The sequence below is a fragment of the Embiotoca jacksoni genome, unplaced genomic scaffold (genome assembly GCF_022577435.1).
Source record: "Embiotoca jacksoni isolate LCO1_2020_lvr unplaced genomic scaffold, fEmbJac1.0.p SCAF_72, whole genome shotgun sequence".
NCBI lineage: Eukaryota > Metazoa > Chordata > Actinopteri > Embiotocidae > Embiotoca > Embiotoca jacksoni.
The window spans coordinates 239819-265000 of record NW_027185428.1 but is presented as its reverse complement, the minus strand read 5'-3'; the positions used below and the strand labels follow the sequence as shown (position 1 = coordinate 265000).

The 25182-nt window shown below is 42.2% G+C and overlaps 1 protein-coding gene across 1 annotated transcript in view; it reads right to left on the bottom strand.

Annotated features, from left to right (window-relative positions):
• The window catches only part of kcnh3 (potassium voltage-gated channel, subfamily H (eag-related), member 3), a 147016-nt gene that overhangs the window by 7818 nt on the left and 114016 nt on the right, over window positions 1–25182 (bottom strand). Inside the window, 6 exon segments of the mRNA XM_069177374.1 lie at window positions 4683–4897; window positions 16447–16696; window positions 17635–17834; window positions 18861–19235; window positions 23777–23978; window positions 24568–24725. Coding sequence (XP_069033475.1) covers window positions 4683–4897; window positions 16447–16696; window positions 17635–17834; window positions 18861–19235; window positions 23777–23978; window positions 24568–24725 — 1400 coding nt within the window.

Here is a 25182-nt window from a genome sequence, read left to right as displayed (position 1 = left end):
GACTGAACGTTATGTTACGGTGGACTGAATGTTATGTTACGGTGGACTGAATGTTATGTTGTGTTACGGTGGACTGAATGTTATGTTACGGTGGACTGAATGTTATGTTATGTTACGGTGGACTGAATGTTATGTTAGGTTGAACTGAACGTTACGTTGTGTTACGGTGGACTGAACGTTATGTTACGGTGGACTGAATGTTTTGTTACGGTGGACTGAATGTTATGTTATGTTACGGTGAACTGAACGTTACGTTGTGTTACGGTGGACTGAACGTTATGTTACGGTGGACTGAATGTTATGTTATGGTGGACTGAATGTTATGTTGTGTTACGGTGGACTGAATGTTATGTTACGGTGGACTGAATGTTATGTTATGTTACGGTGGACTGAATGTTATGTTGTGTTACGGTGAACTGAACGTTACGTTGTGTTACGGTGGACTGAATGTTATGTTATGTTACGGTGAACTGAACGTTACGTTGTGTTGCGGTGGGACGGAACGTTATGTTGTGTTATGGTGGGACTGAATGTTACGTTGTGTTATGGTGGGACTGAACGTTACGTTGTGTTATGGTGGGACTGAATGTTACGTTGTGTTATGGTGGGACTGAACGTTACGTTGTGTTACGGTGGACTGAATGTTATCTTATGTTACGGTGAACTGAACGTTACGTTGTGTTGCGGTGGGACGGAACGTTATGTTGTGTTATGGTGGGACTGAATGTTACGTTGTGTTATGGTGGGACTGAACGTTACGTTGTGTTATGGTGGGACTGAATGTTACGTTGTGTTATGGTGGGACTGAACGTTACGTTGTGTTATGGTGGGACTGAACGTTATGTTGTGTTATGGTGGGACTGAACGTTACGTTGTGTTACGGTGGACTGAATGTTATCTTATGTTACGGTGAACTGAACGTTACGTTGTGTTGCGGTGGGACGGAACGTTATGTTGTGTTATGGTGGGACTGAATGTTACGTTGTGTTATGGTGGGACTGAACGTTACGTTGTGTTATGGTGGGACTGAATGTTACGTTGTGTTATGGTGGGACTGAACGTTACGTTGTGTTATGGTGGGACTGAATGTTACGTTGTGTTATGGTGGGACTGAACGTTACGTTGTGTTATGGTGGGACTGAACGTTATGTTATGTTACGGTGGACTGAACGTTACGTTGTGTTATGGTGGGACTGAACGTTATGTTGTGTTACGGTGGACTTAACGTTATGTTGTGTTATGGTGGGACTGAATGTTATGTTATGTTACGGTGAACTGAACGTTACGTTGTGTTACGGTGGACTGAACGTTATGTTACGGTGGACTGAATGTTATGTTACGGTGGACTGAATGTTATGTTGTGTTACGGTGGACTGAATGTTTTGTTACGGTGGACTGAATGTTATGTTATGTTACGGTGAACTGAACGTTACGTTGTGTTACGGTGGACTGAACGTTATGTTACGGTGGACTGAATGTTATGTTATGGTGGACTGAATGTTATGTTGTGTTACGGTGGACTGAATGTTATGTTATGTTACGGTGGACTGAATGTTATGTTGTGTTACGGTGGACTGAATGTTATGTTGTGTTACGGTGAACTGAACGTTACGTTGTGTTACGGTGGACTGAATGTTATGTTATGTTACGGTGAACTGAACGTTACGTTGTGTTGCGGTGGGACGGAACGTTATGTTGTGTTATGGTGGGACTGAATGTTACGTTGTGTTATGGTGGGACTGAATGTTACGTTGTGTTATGGTGGGACTGAATGTTACGTTGTGTTATGGTGGGACTGAACGTTATGTTGTGTTATGGTGGGACTGAACGTTACGTTGTGTTATGGTGGGACTGAATGTTACGTTGTGTTATGGTGGGACTGAATGTTACGTTGTGTTATGGTGGGACTGAACGTTACGTTGTGTTATGGTGGGACTGAATGTTACGTTGTGTTATGGTGGGACTGAACGTTACGTTGTGTTATGGTGGGACTGAATGTTACGTTGTGTTATGGTGGGACTGAACGTTATGTTGTGTTATGGTGGGACTGAACGTTACGTTGTGTTATGGTGGGACTGAACGTTATGTTATGTTACGGTGGACTGAATGTTACGTTGTGTTATGGTGGGGCTGAACGTTATGTTGTGTTACGGTGGACTGAACGTTACGTTGTGTTATGGTGGGACTGAACGTTACGTTGTGTTATGGTGGGACTGAACGTTATGTTGTGTTACGGTGGACTGAACGTTATGTTGTGTTATGGTGGGACTGAACGTTACGTTGTGTTATGGTGGGACTGAATGTTACGTTGTGTTATGGTGGGACTGAACGTTATGTTGTGTTATGGTGGGACTGAACGTTACGTTGTGTTATGGTGGGACTGAATGTTACGTTGTGTTATGGTGGGACTGAATGTTACGTTGTGTTATGGTGGGACTGAACGTTACGTTGTGTTATGGTGGGACTGAATGTTACGTTGTGTTATGGTGGGACTGAACGTTACGTTGTGTTATGGTGGGACTGAATGTTACGTTGTGTTATGGTGGGACTGAACGTTATGTTGTGTTATGGTGGGACTGAACGTTACGTTGTGTTATGGTGGGACTGAACGTTATGTTATGTTACGGTGGACTGAATGTTACGTTGTGTTATGGTGGGGCTGAACGTTATGTTGTGTTACGGTGGACTGAACGTTACGTTGTGTTATGGTGGGACTGAACGTTACGTTGTGTTATGGTGGGACTGAACGTTATGTTGTGTTACGGTGGACTTAACGTTATGTTGTGTTATGGTGGGACTGAATGTTATGTTGTGTTACGGTGAACTGAACGTTACGTGGTGTTACGGTGGACTGAACGTTACGTTGTGTTAGGGTGGGACTGAACGTTATGTTGTGTTATGGTGGGACTGAATGTTACGTTGTGTTACGGTGGGACTGAACGTTATGTTATGTTACGGTGGACTGAACGTTACATTGTGTTACGGTGGACTGAACGTTATGTTGTGTTACGGTGGGACTGAACGTTATGTTGTGTTGCGGTGGGACTGAACGTTACGTTGTGTTATGGTGGGACTGAACGTTACGTTGTGTTACGGTGGACTGAACGTTATGTTGTGTTACGGTGAACTGAACGTTACATGGTGTTACGGTGGACTGAACGTTACGTTGTGTTATGGTGGGACTGAATGTTATGTTGTGTTACGGTGGACTGAACGTTATGTTGTGTTGCGGTGGACTGAACGTTATGTTGTGTTGCGGTGGGACTGAACGTTATGTTGTGTTACGGTGGGACTGAACGTTATGTTATGTTACGGTGGACTGAACGTTATGTTATGTTACGGTGGACTGAACGTTACGTTGTATTAGGGTGGGAATGAACGTTATGTTGTGTTATGGTGGGACTGAATGTTACGTTGTGTTACGGTGGGACTGAACGTTATGTTATGTTACGGTGGACTGAACGTTACATTGTGTTACGGTGGACTGAACGTTATGTTGTGTTACGGTGGGACTGAACGTTATGTTGTGTTACGGTGGGACTGAACGTTATGTTGTGTTACGGTGGGACTGAACGTTAATGGCTGCAGAGTCTCAGCACACAAATAGAGTTTTAACTAGAGTTTAAAATCCAATATTTTCTGTATATTTTCAAAAAATTATAAAACTGTTGAGGTATATTTTGTAATAGAATTGCATCTCTCTGTAATGCTCTGTTACACTGCAGGAGTATGAATGACCCCCCCCCCCCCCAACCCTCCATCCCTCCTGCCTACAGACAGAAGGAATGTATTTCACATCGTCTGAGTACCAGCCGACGCCCCTGAGCTCCCAGATATCATCCCTCTCTTCTCCCTCCATCCAGCCTGCTCAGCAGTCACTCTCTTCTCCCCCCCCTCTTCTCCTCCTCCCCCACTGCCCTCCTCTGCCACCGTAATCTATTTTTAGCTCTCTTGTTCTAATCTTAGCTCCCAGCTCAGAGGAGACCAATGAGATAAGGGGATGTGAAAAGAGTGCAGTTGCCAGCGTGTGCTTATCACACACACACACACACACACACACACACACACACACACACACACACACACACACACACACACACACACTGTGAGTCTGTGTGTGTGTGTCTGCCAGTCAGAGGAGAGGTCCACTACTCTGCACAGGTGGAGGTGCAGGTGGAGGTGCAGGTGCAGGTGGAGGTGGAGGCGGAGGTGCAGGTGCAGGTGGAGGTGGAGGCGGAGGTGGAGGTGCAGGTGCAGGCATGTGTACCATGGCAGCTTTGCCTTTATAAACGTACCTGCTCTCCTTTCTTTGACTGAACCTCAAACACCATCAGACTCTCCAAACGTTTTCCTTCCTCTTCCTCACTGCTTGATGCAGTCAGGTTAGCATTTACATGATCATGGAATTATATATTATATTTACATTACTGAAATTATTCTTTTCAAGCTGCATGAAAAAAATTATAAATGTCTAAATTGAGCATTCATCTTTTTATGTAAAATGAATGCTTGAAAACTGAAGAACCACCTTCTTCTTCTTATCAACCTGTCTGATGGCTGTCACAACATTTCGCTCTTTAAGGGGCCGTTTGAGAAGCCGGGTTTGCAAACAGAGCCCAGAGAACCGTTTGTTCTGAACTCAAGACGGTCCTTCATCGCTCCGCCTTACTGCAGCTACTCACATCGGCCCCGTGGCCCTCTCGCAGGTTGTACGTGAGGTCGTGTTGAATCTCGCTGATGAACTTCTGGGCGTACTCGGGGTAGAGCCGGAGCACCTCGCGGAGGCCCTTCAGGCTGATGTACTGCAGGTCGCAGTAGGTCAGCGCCTTCACGTTGGCGTTGGTCTTGATCACCTGTTCCTTCGTCAGAGAGTCCGAGCCAATCAGATCTCCTTTACCTGGGGAGGTGAACACATACACAGATGATTGCAAAACAAGCACACGGGAATGCAGAAAGACACAGATACATGGTGGTCTTTGAGGCTGTTACCATGTTAATCAGCTAAACACGGAGCAGCAGACCATCAAACCGATACCTGAACCGACCTGTGAAGTCATTTCAACAGCAGAGGTCGGAGCAAGTGTTCGCTTGTTTCATCTACATTGTACCGAACAACTAATCGTTCCTACTTCAAAAAGGCCCGTCCATTTTTAGAAATCCTCCGTCTGCATCGTTGGTACCATCTCTGTTGTTGGCGGCCAACCAACGTGCAAACGGGTCAGTTGTTTGTAGTTCATTAAGATTAATGTCCCGAAAGGTACTGAACTGGTTCTGTAGGATCACATGAGGGTTCCCAGGTACTGAACTGGTTCTGTAGCTGGACATCATCTGTTTGCTTTGTTCCAGACTTGTAACTTGTCACCTGCAATATTCTGTTGAATACATTGCTGAGATGTGGTAGGCTGTAGCTCAGATGGTAGAGTGGGTTGCACACTAATCAGAAGGTTGGTGGTTCAATCCCCAGCTCATCCTGTCCACATGCCTAAGTTTCCTTGAGCAAGACACTGAATCCTAAGTTGCTCCCGATGGTGAACCATCAGTGTGTGAATGTTCTCCTGATGGCAGCACCTTGCATGGTGATCTGTGTCATGAATGGGTGAATGGAAAAACATGTTGAAGAGTTTTGAGACCGAAAGGTGAAAAAACTATACAAGTACAGACCATTTACATGTTGATAACAGTTACGGTAACGAGAAGGCTACAACTCTTCCTATTGGGTGATGAACTATGCTTAACTGTGATTGGTCTAGAGTGACAACGTTGGGTTGTCTATGCAGATGCAGTGTCTGTGTGAAGTTCGCCTTCCTGCTAACACAGCCTGTATGTTAATAAAGTTATTATATATAAATAACAACTCTTAAATTGGTGCAGTGCTGATGTACAAGAAGCACACAAACATGAACATAACGCAACTGAATAACTGAGTAGAAACATACAATTTGATGACGCAGGTTAAACATTTGAAATACTCAAAGATGCCGAAGTGGCCGTCAAAATGATGAGTGACAGAAGTTGAAAAGGTTGAAGATCAACTTAAGGTTGATCACTGACAGTGTTGAAGTGTGATAAATGGACCTGGAACTGTCATATCTATTTCACAACAGACGTTTTGACCTCAAAGGAAAATATCAAGTTATGGGAACCAGTGTTTCCCATCAGATGGAAGCGGAGCAGCAAATTTAAAAGCAAACAATATTGTGGAAGAAAATAACCAAAATAAATCAACTTTACGGTGGCATAGAATTCTGCTGCAGTGCCTTGCTGCCTAAAAATGATCAAAACGAATGCAAATGATAAATAGTGTTGGAGTAGTGAAGACCACGGAAAAACATTAATATTACAAATAACATTTGTATTTAAAACAAACAATAGTGTTGTAAAACTCAGTCCACCTGTCAATGCTAAGCTTTTCAACTGTCACTAATCCAAGCAGGTAAACATGTTGATTAGAACAAGAAGACCCAGTTCTTGATATCAAGGTTAGCAAAAAAACCACTATACACAATAAAAAGTATAAATCATATTGCAACAGCACATAATTCAGTGAAATGCAATCATGGGATTATGCGCCACAATTTTATGGATATGTTTTCTTGAATTACTTTCAATTAGATGGAAGTACTTTTTCAAAAGTTCTTGTTTTTTTGTTTTGTTTGCCAATATAAGGTTTTCAACAAGGAAGACTTAACATATCAGTGTTGTCTCGGTGTAAAATTGACCGGCTGAAGTGAGAAGCTCAGCAATATACAGATTTCAGGCAAACTCTGATAACTGAGTTAACACACTTCCATTGTTTTCCACCTGGAGAGTTGATCCTCCTCTGCACCGACTTCTGGAACTTCAATGAACACCACAAACTAACCATTCACTTTATCATTAGGGGGGAGCCTTGCTTGAGGTGTTGAAGCTTTCTTTTTCTCCCCTTATTTCAGACAACAGCTGTTTTCCATCTAGATTTCTTTTAAATCCTCCTTTGAATGTGTAGAAGGTCTGTCTTTGCGTGAGGCCTCTGCATTACAGGAGCTGCAGGCCTATTGGCAGCAGCAGCAGCTTCCTTTGCTTGATCCAGAGGGCTTTGATATCTTCCTACATGGAACAAAGCTGTCTTTAAAAAAAAAAATCTGTCTCTCACATTAGCTTGGGATTTAAGGAAACATACTAGACTAAAGCAATGTTTTTTATTGGCCTTATCTATTAATCCTCTTTATGTCCGAAGTGAAAATTGTGGGCTGAATTTTCTAAACCGTGGAATTAAAACTTGCCATTCAACCAAAAATACTGGAGGCTCCTCAAATCAAGGGCAGTCTTTCAATTCAAGATGGAGGTTTGATGTTTTTTTGTGTGTTTTTTTTATCGTTTGTTACTTACTGTGTTTAGATTTACAGTAACAGACTATTTTCCCAGAATGCATTGAAAATCTACCGTAACATGCTGTACACATGCTATGACAGTAAGACAAGGTTGAGATTACAGTAATATTACTGTAAAAACAAGGTAAATCATTTACTCTGTGGGTAATGGTCCCTCGCAGTGTTTCGGAGAATCTGTAATGTTTGTCATCAATTTAGACTTTAATCAAACCCTTCATCTGCCCAGCAGGGATCCACTGAGATGTCAGGAGCAACATGAGGGGGTTGTAAAAAGGTAAAAGGACCCAGTGGACTCTCAACGTCATTTTCAGTTTCTAAAATAGTGTCTTTGGGCATTAGAAACCATTTTCTTCTGTCCTCTGCTGGAACTGCACACATAGCTTCCTGAAGACTTCTACGAGTTGATGTTCTGGGAGGACAACGTCTGTTTGCTTTTTGAGTTCATCTAAAAACTTTGGTGATCTGGTGAACACACATATGGTTCAACGAAGTTTTGACAGTACAGTGAACCTTCGCTATAACGCGGTTCACCTTTCACGGTCTCGCTGCTTCACGGATTTGCATCGTGCATTGTGTTCTGCATTCTGATTGGCTAAACAGTCTCTCCGCTTCTTCTCTACCTGTTTGTCAATAACGTTGCGGTTTAATATGTACACGTATGTAAATCGATGGTGGTATGTCGGTTTATAAGAATCTTTTTGCCCAGAAGAAAAAAGAGCGACAACAACTACCGATAACTATGTTCTTCTCTCTAAAAACCACACCTGCACCGCGGGCTTTAGAAGAAAAAAACGCTCCAGAGCGGAGTCAGGATGCAGCGGCTCAGTCAGAAGAGCAGTGAAACACACGTGAGTCACTATTTGTCCGACTGTACTTTGTATTTTTTTTCATAATCATTTTTCATTTTCTCCCGTTCTAATCCAATGACTCGGGTCGCAGTGGGGCGGTGCTGATCTCAGCAATTTGAAGCCTTCAGTTCGTATTGATGATTAAAATTATTATTTTACAGTACAGTAGTTATTTGTAAAAAAAAAACATTTATACAGTACCTTTATTTGTTAAACAAATGCTTGGGCCTGTAAAAAGGTTTTGTTCTTTGGTTTCAATGTATTATGGAGTATTTCATTGTATAATAATTGTAAAAAAAAATCAAGGTTACTACTTCACGGATTTTGCCTATCACGGTTTCTATTTGGAACGTAACCCCCGCGAAAAACGAGGGTTCACTGTACTGCAAAGACTCTCATTTCTAACGGCTTTGTTGAGGTCCAGACCGTGGACCATGTGGAGTCCTCTGTGAAGGATGTTTTTTATTGTTGGAAGCATCGTCTGTTGTGATGCCCGTCATTCTTGAAATGTCAAGATTCCATTTCTCTTTAAACTTCTCGTTAAAGTCCTCCTAAAAACTGTCAGCTGTGTCCAACACCCGGAAAACCAGGCATGCACCTCCCACGACTTGTTCTGTTTTTCATAGAATGAGTAGACGTCAGGGTGTTTGCATCTCAGCTTGTCCACAGATTACCTGTGCAGGCCGTTAATTCTTATCCAGGTTATGAGTTTTCTAGTTTGGGTGTAGATTTGAGGGGCTGTATCCTGAAATCATTTGTACTAGCTCGCGTTGAACTGTTCGATAATTGTTTGGACTCCATCATAACCGCGGGGGCAGAGGATGAGGCCGCCCCGGGACCCGGTCAGCAGGGACCCGGTCAGCAGGGACCCGGTCAGCAGGGACCCGGTCAGCAGGGACTCCTATCGAGGCCGGACCACAACAGCAAGGTCTTCATCCTCCGTTTAATTATTAAAGACACAATCTGTGTATGACGCTTGTTTCACCAAAGCCTCCTCTCGGTTTAGCCATTATTATTTTAGATCACCTCGACCTTATGACAGTTCAGGTTATAAATTACAAACTTATTTTAGGTGTTCAGACATTTACAAATTGGAAATGTTTGCCTGAATGTTTGCCTCATAGTGAATCATAATTCACTGAACATGATAACTTTTAATCTTACTCACTATCAAGCGGCAACCATACGTGACATCACCCATTGGTTTCTGAAGCCTTGAGTTCAGAATTTTTCAGCTGTCACCATTTTGCTATTTTGGAGCCAGAAGTCGAGCTCTGGATCTGACCGTGACTGTATGAAAGTGGACGAGGCTTGCAGGTCTGAAAAATCAGGCTGATGCGAAAGTGCCTTCAGCTGCAATACCACCGAGTGCCACTAGAGGTCAGCTCCAAAAAGCCATTATTGCTATATAATATGGTCACTTCCTGCTCCAAACCGCTCCGAACTTGCAAGATGACGACGGCCAAATTCCAAACTGGAGGCTTCATAACGTTCACAAACCAACGGTGACATCACATGTCTGTCTTTGAGCTACACCGAAGTTTGACACTGTTTACATTCTGACTTTTGGTTGTTGATGTCTCTAATCATCTCACGTAAAATATCTTAATGTTCATTTTATAGCGTTACCTTTGGTACCATAGAAAACAAGCATGCCCCATTTTCTGAATTTTTAGTATTGACTTTGTACAGAAGTATCAGTTCTCATGACATCCCTGTTTTACACGAGCCTATAAATAAACCACTAGAAGAAACAAAGCTGAAGGTAAGATAATGTTAATAATAACTGTATGCTGTTCATCATATCTCTTTATTCCTGACAAGTATATAATCACACAGTGTAGCTATCTGTACGGCATTTTCATAGTGATAATTAAATGAGCACAGTGTGAGGTAAAACAAAAAACAGAATTGTATTATAGTCTATAAGGGGGTATATTCATTTGTGAGGCATTTGACAGACAAAGCCTCTAAAAAAAAGCCTTGAAAAAAAGGCAAAAGTCAAACAAAGACTACTCGGAGCAGCAAAAACAAAGAAGGAGGGGGCTGGAGAAAAAAAACGAGAGATCTGTGGAGGTGGTCTGAAAAGAGGGAAGGTGATAGGAAAGGACAGGGAGAGGACTTGGAAAGGCACATGCCATGTGAGCAACAGCAGTTATTGGACACGGCCCTCCACCCTCCTGGGAACCTCCAACCACCTCCACATCCTGCTGTCGCTGCACTCAGCACCACCCAACAGTCGTCTGCACCCTCATTTCTTTATCTCTTCCCTCCCATCTGTGCTTCTGCTTCATTCGGCATGAAGGGCCCTTCACATGCTCTGTCTGTCTCCCTATCTTTTTCACATCACTCACATTTCCACTCCTCCACCCCTCTTCCCCACCCCGACAACAGTTCAGTTCCAATTGTCTTGGTGACGGAGATGATGGGTGGCAGCGGAGCCGAGAGCAACAGCAGCGTCAGGGAAAGGTTTTGCTCATAATTACAGCAAAATGTTAAACTGAGCACAGGCTGAGCACTTGAAAATGACATTTAAGTGTGTGCATCCGTCAAGTCTGGAAAGAAGTAAAGGCGAAGAAGACGAGGACAGGCAAGAAGAGCTTATGACAGAAGCTCTTTTTATCAATATCGGTAATTGTTAGCCATTTTGTTTGTCTGCCACTTCGTTTGTCTCTGGAATGTGCATATATACGGTATATATATATATACACACACATATTTATATATAAATTAAAATGTATAACTGTTAATGCAGTTTAAAGTAATACCTCATACCCATACATACCTCAATATTCACAATGATTTTGAGTTTTATTCAAAGTAAAGTGTTACACCACATCAGGCACCAGTTTCTAGGCGGTTTGGGGGAAATGTGCTGGTGCTGATAGGCCCAACAACCTGCATCCTCTGTGGGACCCACCTGGTACAGAAACAGTTACACATCTTTCTTTTTAATCAAACATATATCCAGTGGGGAGGCTGTAGTAATTTCCATTTCATGATGTGACAAAAAAATTGAAAGAGAAAGAAAATGATGCAGCTACAGCTTATGGAAAGCAGAGTCTCACCTCTGCAGCGTTTACCAGTTTTTAATTGGTGGAAATAATCAATGTCAGTCATTAAATCATGACATTGTCCTTCCACGGTTGCTATCTTTATGGGGGTGAAAAGTTTAGCTTTGATTAAAATATATTCCACAAGTTGTAAACAATATTACTGTTAATGTGTGTGTGTGTGTGTGTGTGAGAGTGTGTGTGTGTGTGTGTGTGTGTGTGTGTGTGTGTGTGTGTGTGTGTGTGTGTGTGTGTGTTTGGTGGGACTGGCTATCACTTGAAGATGAACCTTTTTATTATCCAGATCAACGCAGTATAATTCCTGGAAGAACACCGTGGGTGTGTTTGTTGTTCGCGGCCCGGTTGGCTGAACCATTCAAAGAGCTTTCTGGGCTTTGCAGGCTCCTACGCATTCCACACTTCAGCATGAATAATAAAGGTGATTTAATAATGTCAAATCTATTCATTATTAATACCAGCACTGCACCACATTCAGTCTATTGATGTGTGCATTTGTGTCATGACCAAGATCAAATATGGGCTGGCTTCTTGGCATTTGAAGATAAATCCACTTCATTTTGCATCGACACAAAGAAATTCAGGCACGCAGGTCGGCACCATTAATTCAATATACCTTGACCTTTTCATAAAGTCACTTCTGAGACGTATACATCTGTCCTTGCCACGTACATAAATGCAAAAGAACTGTTCCCTTTTCTTGCTCATCTCCTCGTTTATCAGGTTGTCAGAAGAGCTTCGCCCTTTCTGCTGGATTCGTGTTTCCAAAACTCTGAAGCACATCCAGAAGAAATTAGATTTCACCCTGCGAGACAACCAACTAGTCCTGTGACCAAGATATTGTCGCAGGTGCAACAATTTTCAGACCACACAATTTACAACTTTTTCTGTATTTTACATTCACTCTTTAAACGTGTCGATTCACAATTCCTCTTTTCATTAATTGAGTAGGTTTTACTACCAAACCAAATAGTGAATCTCTAAAGCAACGCATCGTTTCTGTTCCCAGGCATGAAGAGGAGGGAGAGTGAACTCCATTCACTCTGTTGAGCCCTGGTCGGCAAATAGCTCCAAATATTTAAAAGAAAACAGCAGAAGATCTGTAGTATTTTGCTGCAGGAAGTTAGCTGAAGTTCAGATTTTTAACATTAACATGATCATTTTCCTTTAATTTTTCCTCTGCTTTTTCTTTAGAGGCCGGCACCAGTTAAAGTTGAGGATGGAGAGGACTTACAATATAAAAAAACGGGAGAGATATCAATGTTTGTGTTGATTTAATCTTTTTCGTAGCTGTGTGTCATAGAACTTTTTTCCAATAGGCCGAACATATAATCAGTTTAAGCTAGTAATTGTATGTTGTCGCCTTTTTCACAATTGCAGTCCAAGTGCCTTGAAGGGACTTAAATGTCTTTGAGAGGAATATCTGCTTCCATTACTTCTAACAGGACTGGCTCAAAACCTAGTAAATGGCTGGACTATGTAGGAAACACTAGAGGGCTTTTAATTTGAAAAGAGGGCTTTTAATTAGAAATGGATACAGGATGTGGCCGATGGTGCAACTTCATCACTCAGACACTCACTTATTAGTTATTGTAATATAAAAAGAGACCCTATTTAAAGTCAAAAAGATATAAATATTGATGGTGAGCCAGCTGATAAATGTGGCTCGGAGTGATTGACTTTTGTGACTATAAATACAAAAATAAAAAACAGCTCAGTAACAGTGAAACTCTTCTCATATCTACTCAAAAAAAGTTTGAATTTATGCAAGCACATCATTCACATTCACACTAGTTATATACACACGACCCAACATACACAAGTTTAGGAAAAAAAACATAAATAGAAAAGATCTGGCAAAATCAAATAATTTTAATGATAACAATAAAAAAATTACAATCTGCAAAATCGTGAAAGGGCTGATTAAAGCTGGTATTGACTCTTTCATCATGATTTCATCACTTTATGTCCTCAGGTATGTATGGGTATGAGGTATTACTTTAAACTGCATTAACAGTTATACATTTTAATTAAAGCTTAATATATCGAGAACATTTTCTCACTGACCAATAGTATTTACCCATTTACATATACTCGGTTGCCAGTTTATTAGGGACACTGAGCACTTCGTAAAGGGTGTAGTTTTTTTAGAGCTGTTGAAAATGTATGGATTCTCACGGTATGTACTGACGGCTCTTGTATCAATGAGTGTAAACTGATAAACACAACCCTTCCCAGTGTTGTTTTTTTAAATAATAAGTATAACGGAGTGGCTGAAGCGTAAATTGTCTTCGGGTAGAGACATGACATGAAATATGACACTGGTAGTTGACAGTTGTAGTTGTGGTAAAAGCAGCCACACCCTGTTTAATGTTAAGCTTCACTGGGACTCAACTCCGCCTCCAAATCCCCACAGACTGATGACGTATGATTGCACCATTTCACAAATACCACCAATGCACACACAGAGAAATCCAAAGGATACCCCTATCTCTTATATTTTGGCTCTGTACATCTTAGTCTTGAGAGCTGCTCCTGAGCAGCTGCACACACACTTTTAGATGCTGTGAATGTTCACACTCTCAACCTCTTAGCAAAATGTTTCTTTTTGTGTCTCAAATGCTGTTCAAAATATGTTCCTGTTTGTGAGTTTTTGATGCATTAAGCTTTTTATAATCTTGCCCATACAAATAAAGAATACACATTTTTATTGCCCTTCTTCCACAGCTAAAATGTACAATTAAACCAAGGGAGAGAAAGCTGCACGACACAGAGACATTTCACTTTGAAAAGACAGTGAGATGTGAGACGGACACTGTGGACCCACAGGTGGACGATGTGGACAAAAAGCTCTCTTTGCAACAAAGTTAAGCTTTATAACAGAACAGTTTCAGTGAAGACAAAACAAGATGTACAGCACAAACCCAGCTATCGGGAAAGGGTCCCAGAACTCCAGCATTCCCCCGCCACAAAAAGAAAATGTTTCTTCCACCTCTATGTTGTTGCATCAGCATTAACAAGTCTTATAAAATATGTCAGTCAGAAAAGTCTACGACAACAACATACAAATACTTTCAGTCTGGACAGAGATTATTCTACAGTACACTAAACTACAGCATCAAAACTAGATGAAGCCTTCAGTCTCCCTGTTGGTGTCAAGATGGTAACAACTCTTTAAAGTAGCAGGGACACACACACACACACACACACACACACACACACACACACACACACACACACACACACACTCACTCACTCAGTCACTCACACACACACACACACACACACACACACACACACACACACACACACACACACACACACACACACACTGATGATCTCTCTCTGGTCTTTCCTCGCTGACGTCTGTATTTCATCTTGATATCCAGCTGACCCTCTTGTGGCTCTTATCAGATTATTATTTAACTACTTTAATTCATGAACTACTAACACAGCGTCCCACAGATCTTGATCATCTCACCTTCTCCACGTCTCAGTTTGACAGGTAAGTGTTAAAGCTGAGGGGTTACTGTGTAGTTTTTATTTCATTCGTTTCAAATTCATGCACAATTTCCTCCAACTAATAGACCATCCTTATTTCATTTTGGTCTAATTAGGTAACCAGCATGCAATTTTGCAACGTGACGATCAAAAAACAAAACTGCACACGTTCTTTTAGAGCTCCAGTTTTTGCTTTCGCTTTCCTTTAGTTAGAAAACAGACTTTGTTATTCTTCCTGCTATTTTGGCTAATTAAGTGGGAAGAATCCTTTAATATTGATGGTAAAACAAGGTATGGAGTTATTTCAGATTTTTGTTTGGCTTAGAAGACCCACAGCATGATAAAGAAATACATAAATATAACGTACCTTTGTCCCGTACACGGTATTCTACGATCTGAACTGTGTAGTTATGTGCATTAAATGTGATCAAATGGAACAGCTAGGATAGTGTTTCCCCCGGTGGGTGGTGTGGTGTGAGACCGACGTGAGACTCATGCAGTTCAGAAAGGAAAAGTGAAACCCAGGTTACTTTCTGTAGCTACTGTCCACTAAATGCCTCAAAACCAGACGCTGGCGAGATGGCTGTGCACAAAGAAGCCTGCAAGCAGCTCAGGCATGTCGCCGAAATGTAGTTAGTTAGAAAAGTCTGAAATAAGACGTTTTAATGTAAGTTACTACATATAAGATAAAACCCAATGATTTTATTTACCTAAGTCGCCTGGCTTTGCTTAACTATTGTTTACAGCCTCAAAGTTTGCAATGATTTTATTCTGCATTCAGCTATAAGAAGCTATAGAAGTTACTCCTTTTTTCTTGAATGTTTCGCAAATATATTGTAAGTTTAGTCAGGCAGAGTTTTGCTTCAAAACTTAAATAATGCATCTCTGCATTATGTCTTTATTATTTCCTGCATTGCGTTACCTGCCTGCTAGTATGCTAAATCGTTAGCCTTTGTGGCTTCTAGACACCGTCCATGTTGCCGTTGCTTAGCAGCGGCGTTCTCATGACTTCCTAAGTTCTAATCATGAGCTAGCACTTTCTATTTAAACGCACCAGCAGTCTGGAAAGTTCCAACAATGGCCACTATGGTAAAATTTGGTTATATGGAGGTCAATGCTGACCGGTTAATGGCTGCTTTGATAGTTTCAAAATGATCTCGAGGTCTACACCCGTTGAGGTTGCAATGACTGGAAACGTTCCTATCGGGAGCGTGCCCAGACCCGTATATTTGTACCAAGCCACAACCATCAGTGATGTCATCAACCATCAGTGATGTCACCATTGGTTTGTGAACGTTATGAATCCTCCAGTTCAGATTCTGTCCGTCACCACCTTGATAGTTCGGAGAGGTTTGGAGCAGGAAGTGACCATATTTGGACAAGCTGGGGGAGGAGCCAGTGGTGGATCTGACTGATCTGATTGGAAACCTGACGATACTACGTCCCGTCCACCGATAGCTGTAACCTGACTGCACCACAGGCCTGTCAATCAAACAGACACGCCCCCCAAAAACAGGTCTTCTTGAATCTTCTTTTCTAATGAATGAGGGATTATTTTCAGATGGACCTCCAGAAAACTAATAAGAAGGAGTGACTTTAGCTAACAATGACTGTGAACTTTTTTCTCTGTAAACTTCATTGTTGTCTGGGACTCACCCAGTATAGCCAGCACAGTGTTGTCTTTCAGGACTTCCATGGACCCCGAGCAGACGAAGTAGATGGCCTGCAGGGCGTCTCCCTGCCGGATGAGGAACTCCCCCGGAGCGCAGAAGGAGGTCTTGATGATGAGGGAGAGGGAGCGAAGGCAGCCCCTGCTGGCCGACTCGAACAGAGGCAACTGGAGCAGCTCCTTGTTCAGGTGCATGGCGATGTCGGCTCTCAGCTCGTCTGGGAAGTCCTTCAGTAGCTGTGAAGTGAAAAGGGATTCACACTCATTCTTTCTTCAGATTTGTATCAGCTGCAAAAATTTAGCAGCAGGCTTCCACTCAGTCTTTTGCAAAAACTCCGTCTTTCATGGCATGAAAGCAATAATTCCTCAACATGTAACTCCAGAGAAAAATGTGGAGTAGAAAGTTTTTTATGTAGAGAATGAAGAAAAAACACAAAAAAACAGTAAAGTCTGTATTTTCTATCAGTGCTGAGGTTCTCAAATGCTTTGAGCACGATCAATCATTTAGCTCAACTTTTTTTTTTTTTCAGCTTCAATGTCAGATGTAGAAATCTCAAAATCTGAACAAATGAAAGTGAAACTCTGCAGCAGCTGGCACTACAAAATAAAACAACAGAATCTGCTTCCTGCTGACAGAAGTAAACAATGGTTTTGTTGTATGTTTTTGTGAAGACAAAGCAGAAACAAGAATACAACCAGACATCCCTCAATATAAATTACAGTTAATAAACCAAAATATAGGCTGACCCTCTGGTTGGTGTTCCACTAACATTCAGACATGTCAGCGCTCACGTTTGGCTGTTAGCATTTGATCCCATCTACGCATACAAATCAAATAATCCACTTATATTTGGTTTTGTAAATTTGAGGTGTGATGTCATAAATGCTGCTCCCAGGTGCACACCTTGAACTCAGACTTTAGGTGAAACCTTTAACTTTCAGCAGATGATTTTGACAACAGCTTTCGGTGTCGGATTCTGCACGAACATCATTCTGTCGGGTGAAGCTCAAACATCCGAGACAAGCGACAACGATCAAAACACATTGAGGAGTGCAGCAGATCTTTGAAGTTCTTTGGAGAATAGCTGTATGCAGTCAGCGTCAACAATGTAGCACAAACCCAAATCTTTTAAATCAATACGTAAGTGAAATGAAAGGTAGTCGGCCCTCCTCACCTCACTAACGTCTATCCCGTTGTTGACTGACCAGGTGGTCTGGAAACACTCCAGCATGCGCTGCTCCAAGGCCTTCGGCAGCCGGTGGACCCGGATGAAGTCCTTCAGGTCCTTGGTGCGGGTGTGGTAGAGTGAACGGCGTGAGTACATCCTTTGGATGATCGCTGTCACATTACCAAACACCACTGCATGCATCAGAGCTGGAGACAGAGCAAAGGTTCTGTTACTATACTGTGTGTGTTTTTAGTATAATACAGATTTAATTACAGTTGTTCTATCTCGAAGGGCCCTCTGGAAAATCCCATAATGCTTCCGCACAGCAAGAAGCTTTACAGGGTGTCTTCATAAGCCCACTGAGTTCAAAAGCACAGGGCTTAGAAGGATTTAGCTGCTGTAAAACCACAGTGAAGCGCTGCCTGAAGTGGATGACTGATTTCACAAAAATGGCAGTAACACATTACTAACAAATGATCCCAGTGTTGAATAAATCTTTCATTTCCAGATTTAGAAACATTTATAAGAACAACAACATTTTTATTCTAAATCCCAAAACAGCCGTAATCCCAGAATGAGCAAAGATTCTTTAAATTCTTTTAGTAACTCAGAATTTCCTCAGCAGGTCGGCAGTCACAGGTCTGCTGTGAACGTGGACTTGGCCCGGGGAGGACTGGACCGGTTCCATGCTGTACTTTGATCACAGCACAACTACAGACGGTTTCTTCAGTGACCGACCTTACCATGGAGAAAACCCTGCTTTTAAAATCCTGAAATATCTTCTGTACAGCAGATCACCAACGGAGAACTCTGAACTGAGTTTGAGGACAAAAATTGGAGAGATTGATGCTGTGGTCTCCTCTTTTTTCTCCTTGTTTTGCTTCGCTTTTTCTTTTGTTGCAGGACTATACTATATACACTACATATGTTCTAATATCCAGACTGCAGTCGTGAAGAGGGAGCTGAGCTGGGGGGCAAAGCTCCCTCTTCACTGGTCTGTTTGCATCCTCTGAGCTCTACAGGTGACGACTCAAAGAGCAGTTCTGGGTCCTCCGGGACGAGCTGGAGGAGGAGATGAGCTTTTCATTTCAAATAGTCACAGCAATCAGCTGACCTCTTTGTAGACTGGCTCCTCCAAAAACAGTCATTTAAACAAAGAAAAATAACTTGTGTTTCTACGGAGCGTGGGAGTGGCCATAGAGGGAAAATCCTAAGAGGAGCACATGTCTTACCTCCGATGAGCATGGTGCAGATGGAGAAGATCTTCTCTGAGTCTGTGTTGGCTGACACGTTTCCAAACCCGACACTGGTCAGACTGCTCAGGGCAAAGTAGAGAGAGGTCACGTAGCTGCTACGCATCGATGGGCCGCCCCCCAGCAGCCCCGCATCCCCCCCCCTGTTGCTCGTGCCCGACACGCCCTCGCCCCCCGTCAGGTTCCCATAATATTGGCTGGAGTTCCAAGATCCCTGCCTGCTGACCTCTGACCCCGACACGTTCCACTGGCTGCTGTTGGCCGGGAGGCTGCTGACTGTGGCGGGGACCGGGGTCGTCAGGGGGGACAGGAAGTACGGGGTGCCCAGGCGCTTGGCCAGCTCGTACAGCCAACCTGAGAGAAGCACGGAGAAAGAAAGAAATTCAGCAACTGTACCAAAGATAAATGAAACCAATGTCATCATCTCATCACAAATCACAGGCACCAAACCTGATAACTTCTCTCACTGTGCATGAAACTGATCCCGTCATAAGCTCATGGCTTATAACTGTACAGAGAGCAGTTAGATTGCTTCTTTTTCTTCACTTTTCCAACATTGTGGGCGACTGTAACTCTGTGATGAACTGCAAGCAGCTCCTGAAGGATCTGCACTGCACACCAAACTCAACTCAGTGTGCTCGTGTATTGCGAACGCAGCCATGGATGTTCAGCTCTGTGTTTAACAGGAGGTCTTAATCTAAATAACAATAATAAAACAGAATTAAATGAAATCAGGTAACGAAATTAAGAGACAAAATAAATGTTTCATTTTATAAACAAAAATAACAACCAATGATCTGATTCCAATTTGCTAAACAGACAGAGGATTCAAGGTTCCAGGATTCAGCTTCACAGGAAAGAAGGAGAAAATGGATAACGAGAGGAAGCAAAGAAGGAAGAAGGAGAAATGGTCGAGAGTAGGAAGTGATGGAGGAAGAAGAAATGATTGAACAATGAGTGGAGTGGTAAAACCCAGCTGAGGCACTGACAGCACAATCAAGAGAAGAAAGACAAGACAAGGAATATGAATTATACAATATGGATTCAGCCATTCAGTGATCTCCATGGCATCACACATTTCAGGCAAAAAAGCTTTGACCTTGTGTGTGTGCGTGTGTGTGTGTGTGCGTGTGTGCGTGTGCGTGTGTGCGTGTGTGTGTCTGTGTGTGTGTGTTGGTTCTCTGATAGTGAGGCCAGCCTGCCAGCATAAATAAGCAGAAATGACACTCGAGTTGTGAGCAGTAAAGTAGCTACACCAACAACATGAAGAGATTTAACACCTGAGTAGTTTCCTAATTACTTTGTCATTAGCAGAACTTAACCTATATATATAAAATCTGCACCTCTGTCAGACTCATGGAGATCAGTCACTGTGATACTGAATTAGCTTGTAAAGCTACACTGCCTGTACGTTTAGACTCCACTTTATTATAAGGGTACAAACATCATCCATCCATCTTCTTCTGCGTATCCGGGGTAGGTTTGCGATGGTCGAAGCTAAGTGAGGCAGTCCAGATGTGCAGTCCAGATGTTCTTCTCCCCGGCAGTGTTTTCAAGCTCCTCCTGCGGATCCAAAGGCATTCCCAGGCCAGATGAGATCTGGGATCTGTCCAGCATGTCCTCGTTCTGACCCAGGGTCTCCTACCAGTTGGATGAACCCAGGAAACCTCACGTGAGGCGCCCATGGTGGTAAATCCATGACCCCTCTGGTGAACAAGACTTCGAGATACTTGAAGGCAGAAACTCCATCCCAACCTGGAGGGAGCAATCCGCTGTATACCAGCAGAGAACCTCAGACTCAAATTCGGAAATACTGACTCTCATCCTAGCTGCTTCACACTCAGCTGAAAATCCTCCCAATGCATGCTGAAGGGGGACGGTCAGAAGAATGACATCATCTGCAACGAGCAGAGAGCTTCCACCGTCCATCACTTCATTTCCTTTCCATCACATCTCTGGAATTCTCAACAGTTAAGCTTAGAATAAACTCTGAGGTTCATTTCTCAGTGAGCAACAGCAATTTATGACACTGCTGAAATTACATAAAAAATAAAGTGTATGCCGTGTTTTCCTCGTCAGCGATAGAGACACATGCTGGTGCTGTGGTACAGGTACATGTAGGCGTCACGCCTTTCATGTCTGCATTAATTCATGCATCAATCATGCATCAATCAGGCGAGATGTATTGTTTCACCTTTTGTAAAGTGTTTTCAGTAAATCTTTGATCTCGTTGAACTGACTCATCAGTCTTACGTGAATCAGATCGTCTGATCTCAGAAGTGTAAATGCATCCAAGAAACCTTTCAGACAGATTGAAATGTGATCTGAGACAGGTTGTAGCCCAAGAAGGTGTCACAATTTATGTCTCGCTTAGAGATGAATAAACACATTCATTCATGTGTTTGTTTGAATAAACCGGTACAGTTTAGAAATATTCTACTTCCGCCACTGTTGGCAGTTATCTTCTGGACTCAAGGAGGTCCAACTCTGATTCTGAACATTATGAACGTCCTCAAATCATCATGACATCACACCCTGCTCATCACTACAAATACCTCTCCACTTCTTCAATGGGAAAATATAATTAGAATAGAGTTTCATATAATATGTAATATAATGTAGTTTCTACTTGTTATAGGTCTATTAAATGACCCATTTGGTGAAGTCGGGTCTCTTTTGGTCCTTTTTGGTCGCTCTGAGCACCCGTACCGTAACACCACGGATAGTCACGCACTTACAATCCTAGCGGCGGCTAGCTGGACCGGTTTGGTTTGAACACACGACACGGAGCTAAAATGTTAAAAACACAGGAGTCCATGGATATCTTTGTTCATCAGATATCTTTGTTCATCAGATATCTTTGTTCATCAGACATCTTTGTTCATCAGACATCTTTGTTCATCAGATATCTTTGTTCATCAGATATCTTTGTTCACCAGATATCTTAGTTCATCAGATATCTTTGTTCATCAGATATCTTTGTTCATCAGATATCTTTGTTCCAACCAGACTGAGCTAGCTGATCAGTTTAGTGTTTCTATGTTCTGTATTTATTCAGTTGGAGACTAGAAATCCTCTCGGTTGCTAGGTGGTTGCTAAGGGTCCAACTACTTCCTGGAGTAGTAAACAGTGCATATGTTAAATTACGTGAACATTTCCCCTTGGGGATTAATAAAGTAACTATCTGTCTATCTAGCTACATTCACTTCTGCTGACGCGACTGATTGTTTTTGAAGGTGTTGCTTCATCAGCACCACCTTGTTTTACAACAACGAGGGAATTTGGTTTTGTTGTGCCACTTTCTGATCTGACCCGGCACAGAGACTTGTTTACACCCTCCCACTCATTTGTGCCACATTGAAATCTCCCATTGCTTTTTGTAAACAAAAACAAAAAAAGATGACATTCAGTCCAAAAAAGCAAGTCTTCATGGAAAAATAATATTCACACTTCAGCAAAAAGAAGCTCTGAGATGATGTTGTGCTCATCTCCTGACAGCTGAGAGAAAAGTTCACAAGATTTCTCAGAAAAAATTCAAGGTGGCCCATAAAGAGTGCTGCTGCCATTTTATACCACATTTTAGAAAATATAAATCCAAGTTGTATCATTAGTTGTGTTATTATTATATTAGTTATATATAGTTATATTGAATTCATATAGTTATATCCAACACTACATGCGCTATATTGGTGCTTTTTGACCGAATAGCTAAATTTGTTTAAATCCAGAGCTGAAAAAAGTCCCTGACAAATGCACTTCTTTTTATTAACAGGGTGCATATTTGGGAATCAGTATTGATTACAGCTCCACTGTCCCTTAAATTATTGATAGCGAGGTACCAGCCCACTGATTGATGGACAGACTAGTCCAGCGCTTGTATTGTACATGCTGATATCAGGTGGTCACAGAAAGGTCAGGCTGCTCCTTGTTGTCCTCTGGTTTCCCTCCGTCTCTCAACAGTCAGTTGAGGGATCGCTGACATGAATTGACGGCAGTGTGACTGTCTGTCATTATGAGTTTTTCTGAACAGATAATGATAGTTAATAGGGTCTAATAGGGTCTAATAGGGTCTAATAGGGTCTAATAGGATGCTAATAGGAGCAGATAGGGTCGCAACAAATCAATGACAGAGAGACAGCGAGGAATGAGGAAGAGTACAGTGGAAACAGATAAGTCATGCATGCCTGAGCAAGCTGCTTGTGTACATGTGTGCGTGCGTGTGTGTGTGTGTGTGATGTTTAGAATAAAATGAGACACATAAAACTTAACCTTTGACCCCGGTCACAGTTAAAACGGTTGAAGTTTGCTCTCTTGCCTGTGAACGCGGCCGTCTGTGTGTCCTTACAGGTTCATGAGATTCTTTGCCGCCCGCTGGCTTTCACATTCTCCTCGGAGATACTTGCGGAATATCAACAAAGCTTTAATATTGTATTGGGTCCCCTACAAATGAATAAATACTCCAATCTTAGTGCTAAGCTAAGCTAACAAGCTGCTAATTAATTTTAATATTTATTCACAAACACAATATTTATTCTACAGACATGTGTTGCATCATGTTAAAATGAAATGATTTGTATAAAAATGTTTGCTAGATAAAGTAAACTAGGAACTGTACCTATTAAATGAATGTATTGGGGAGGAAAGTACAGTATTTCTTGTGGTTCTTGTAACATTTTTTTCCTCTGGTTTTAAATCCTTGTTCTGTTGTACCTGATTGTGTTCTTGTGAATGTTTCTCATACTCAGATCTCGCTTGGAAAAGAGATTCTAATCTGCCTGATCAATTAAAGATCAAATGAAATTCCCTACTGAAATCTAGTTTAATATGTAATTGAAAACATATAGTAATCAGTTACTTTCCAACACTATGCATGGTTGAAAAAAGTTCACACGAACCAATATCCCAGGAGCCGGGGCTTTCGATCTCCCTGCGACCTATGAAGTACCAGATACAGGCCATCCAGTGGGCCAGCAGGGCGAACATGGACATCAGCAGAGTCAGGACCACAGCGCTGTACTGGGAGTAGCGCTCCAGCTTCTGCAGCAGCCGCAGCAGCCGCAGCAGCCGGACCGTCTTCAGCAGGTGCACCCCAAAGTACTGCACAGATAGAGAAACACCTCATCAGTTCACAAAGGGCTTGGACTCGGACACCAAATGATCCACTGAGTCATGTCAATAATCTGTCAGTGCAGATGGCAGTTTGCTTCAAAAGATGTAGCTTTCATTTATTCTTTATATGAAATCAATCAGTTTTAAAAGTGAGTCCTAATTTCTAATAGTTTATCATCTTTGAGGATTCTGAGCATGGAAATATGAATAAATGAGACATGCAGTATGTACACCAAAGATTGGCTCTGTGCCATGGGTTTGTCTGATGAGCATCGGTTTAGATGAAATCTTGATTTAATAAATTCACATGGGAGCTCATGACGTTGCATTCATTTCTCCAAATTTGGCACGTTCCCTTCAATGTGTTGGTGCAGAAAATGCATGCAGGAGACTGAGCGTATGTCCTCGTTCAAGTGTGTCTTTGCTGGAAAAAAAAAGAAAAAAAGAAGCAGCCTGACTTTTTACATATTTTGTAAAGTCTGTCACATGCTTTTTGGTTCGAGGTTTTATTTTAGTGCAAACGCACAGAGGTCAATAGATCAGACGCACAATTACCACCCACACAGAGGAGACTCACCACGCTGACGTTGAATGCATACAGCAGGTCAAAGGGCAGGGCGGCAATGAGATCAACAAAGAGCCAGGTGGTGACGTAATGAACGCAGATGGAGCGGGCGTCGTACACCACCTGACCCGACGTGCTCACAAATGTAGTTCGAAAGTTCAGCAATATGTCTGCAGAGGATGAGAACAGCAGCAGGGATTACCAACAGGATGGCACAAGTGTCACTTATATGTTAGTGATACATGGTCACTGCACAACTACCAATAACAAGGAGCATTGGTAGTTCAAGGAATCACATCCACGGTACATGCTGGATGGGTTACTTCAAACAGCTGCAAATGTTATCTGAAGAAAACCATAACTGCATGTTCTGCACGTCACCAAAAACATTGTTAACTTTACATTTTAGTCAGTAAACAAAGCAAAAAAAAATTTCAGAGGATTTCTTTATTTTTAAACTTTCCAGGGAGTTTTTCAGGCTGTTGACAAGACTAAATGCATCAATCACTGTTGTAGTCATCCAACTCTCCAAGATGTCTAACTTCCTTGGCAGCCTGGTCTCACGCCGAAGCGTGTAATATTCCCGTCAGTCCGTTACAGTGTCGGCATCGGTGCCACGTTTTGTCT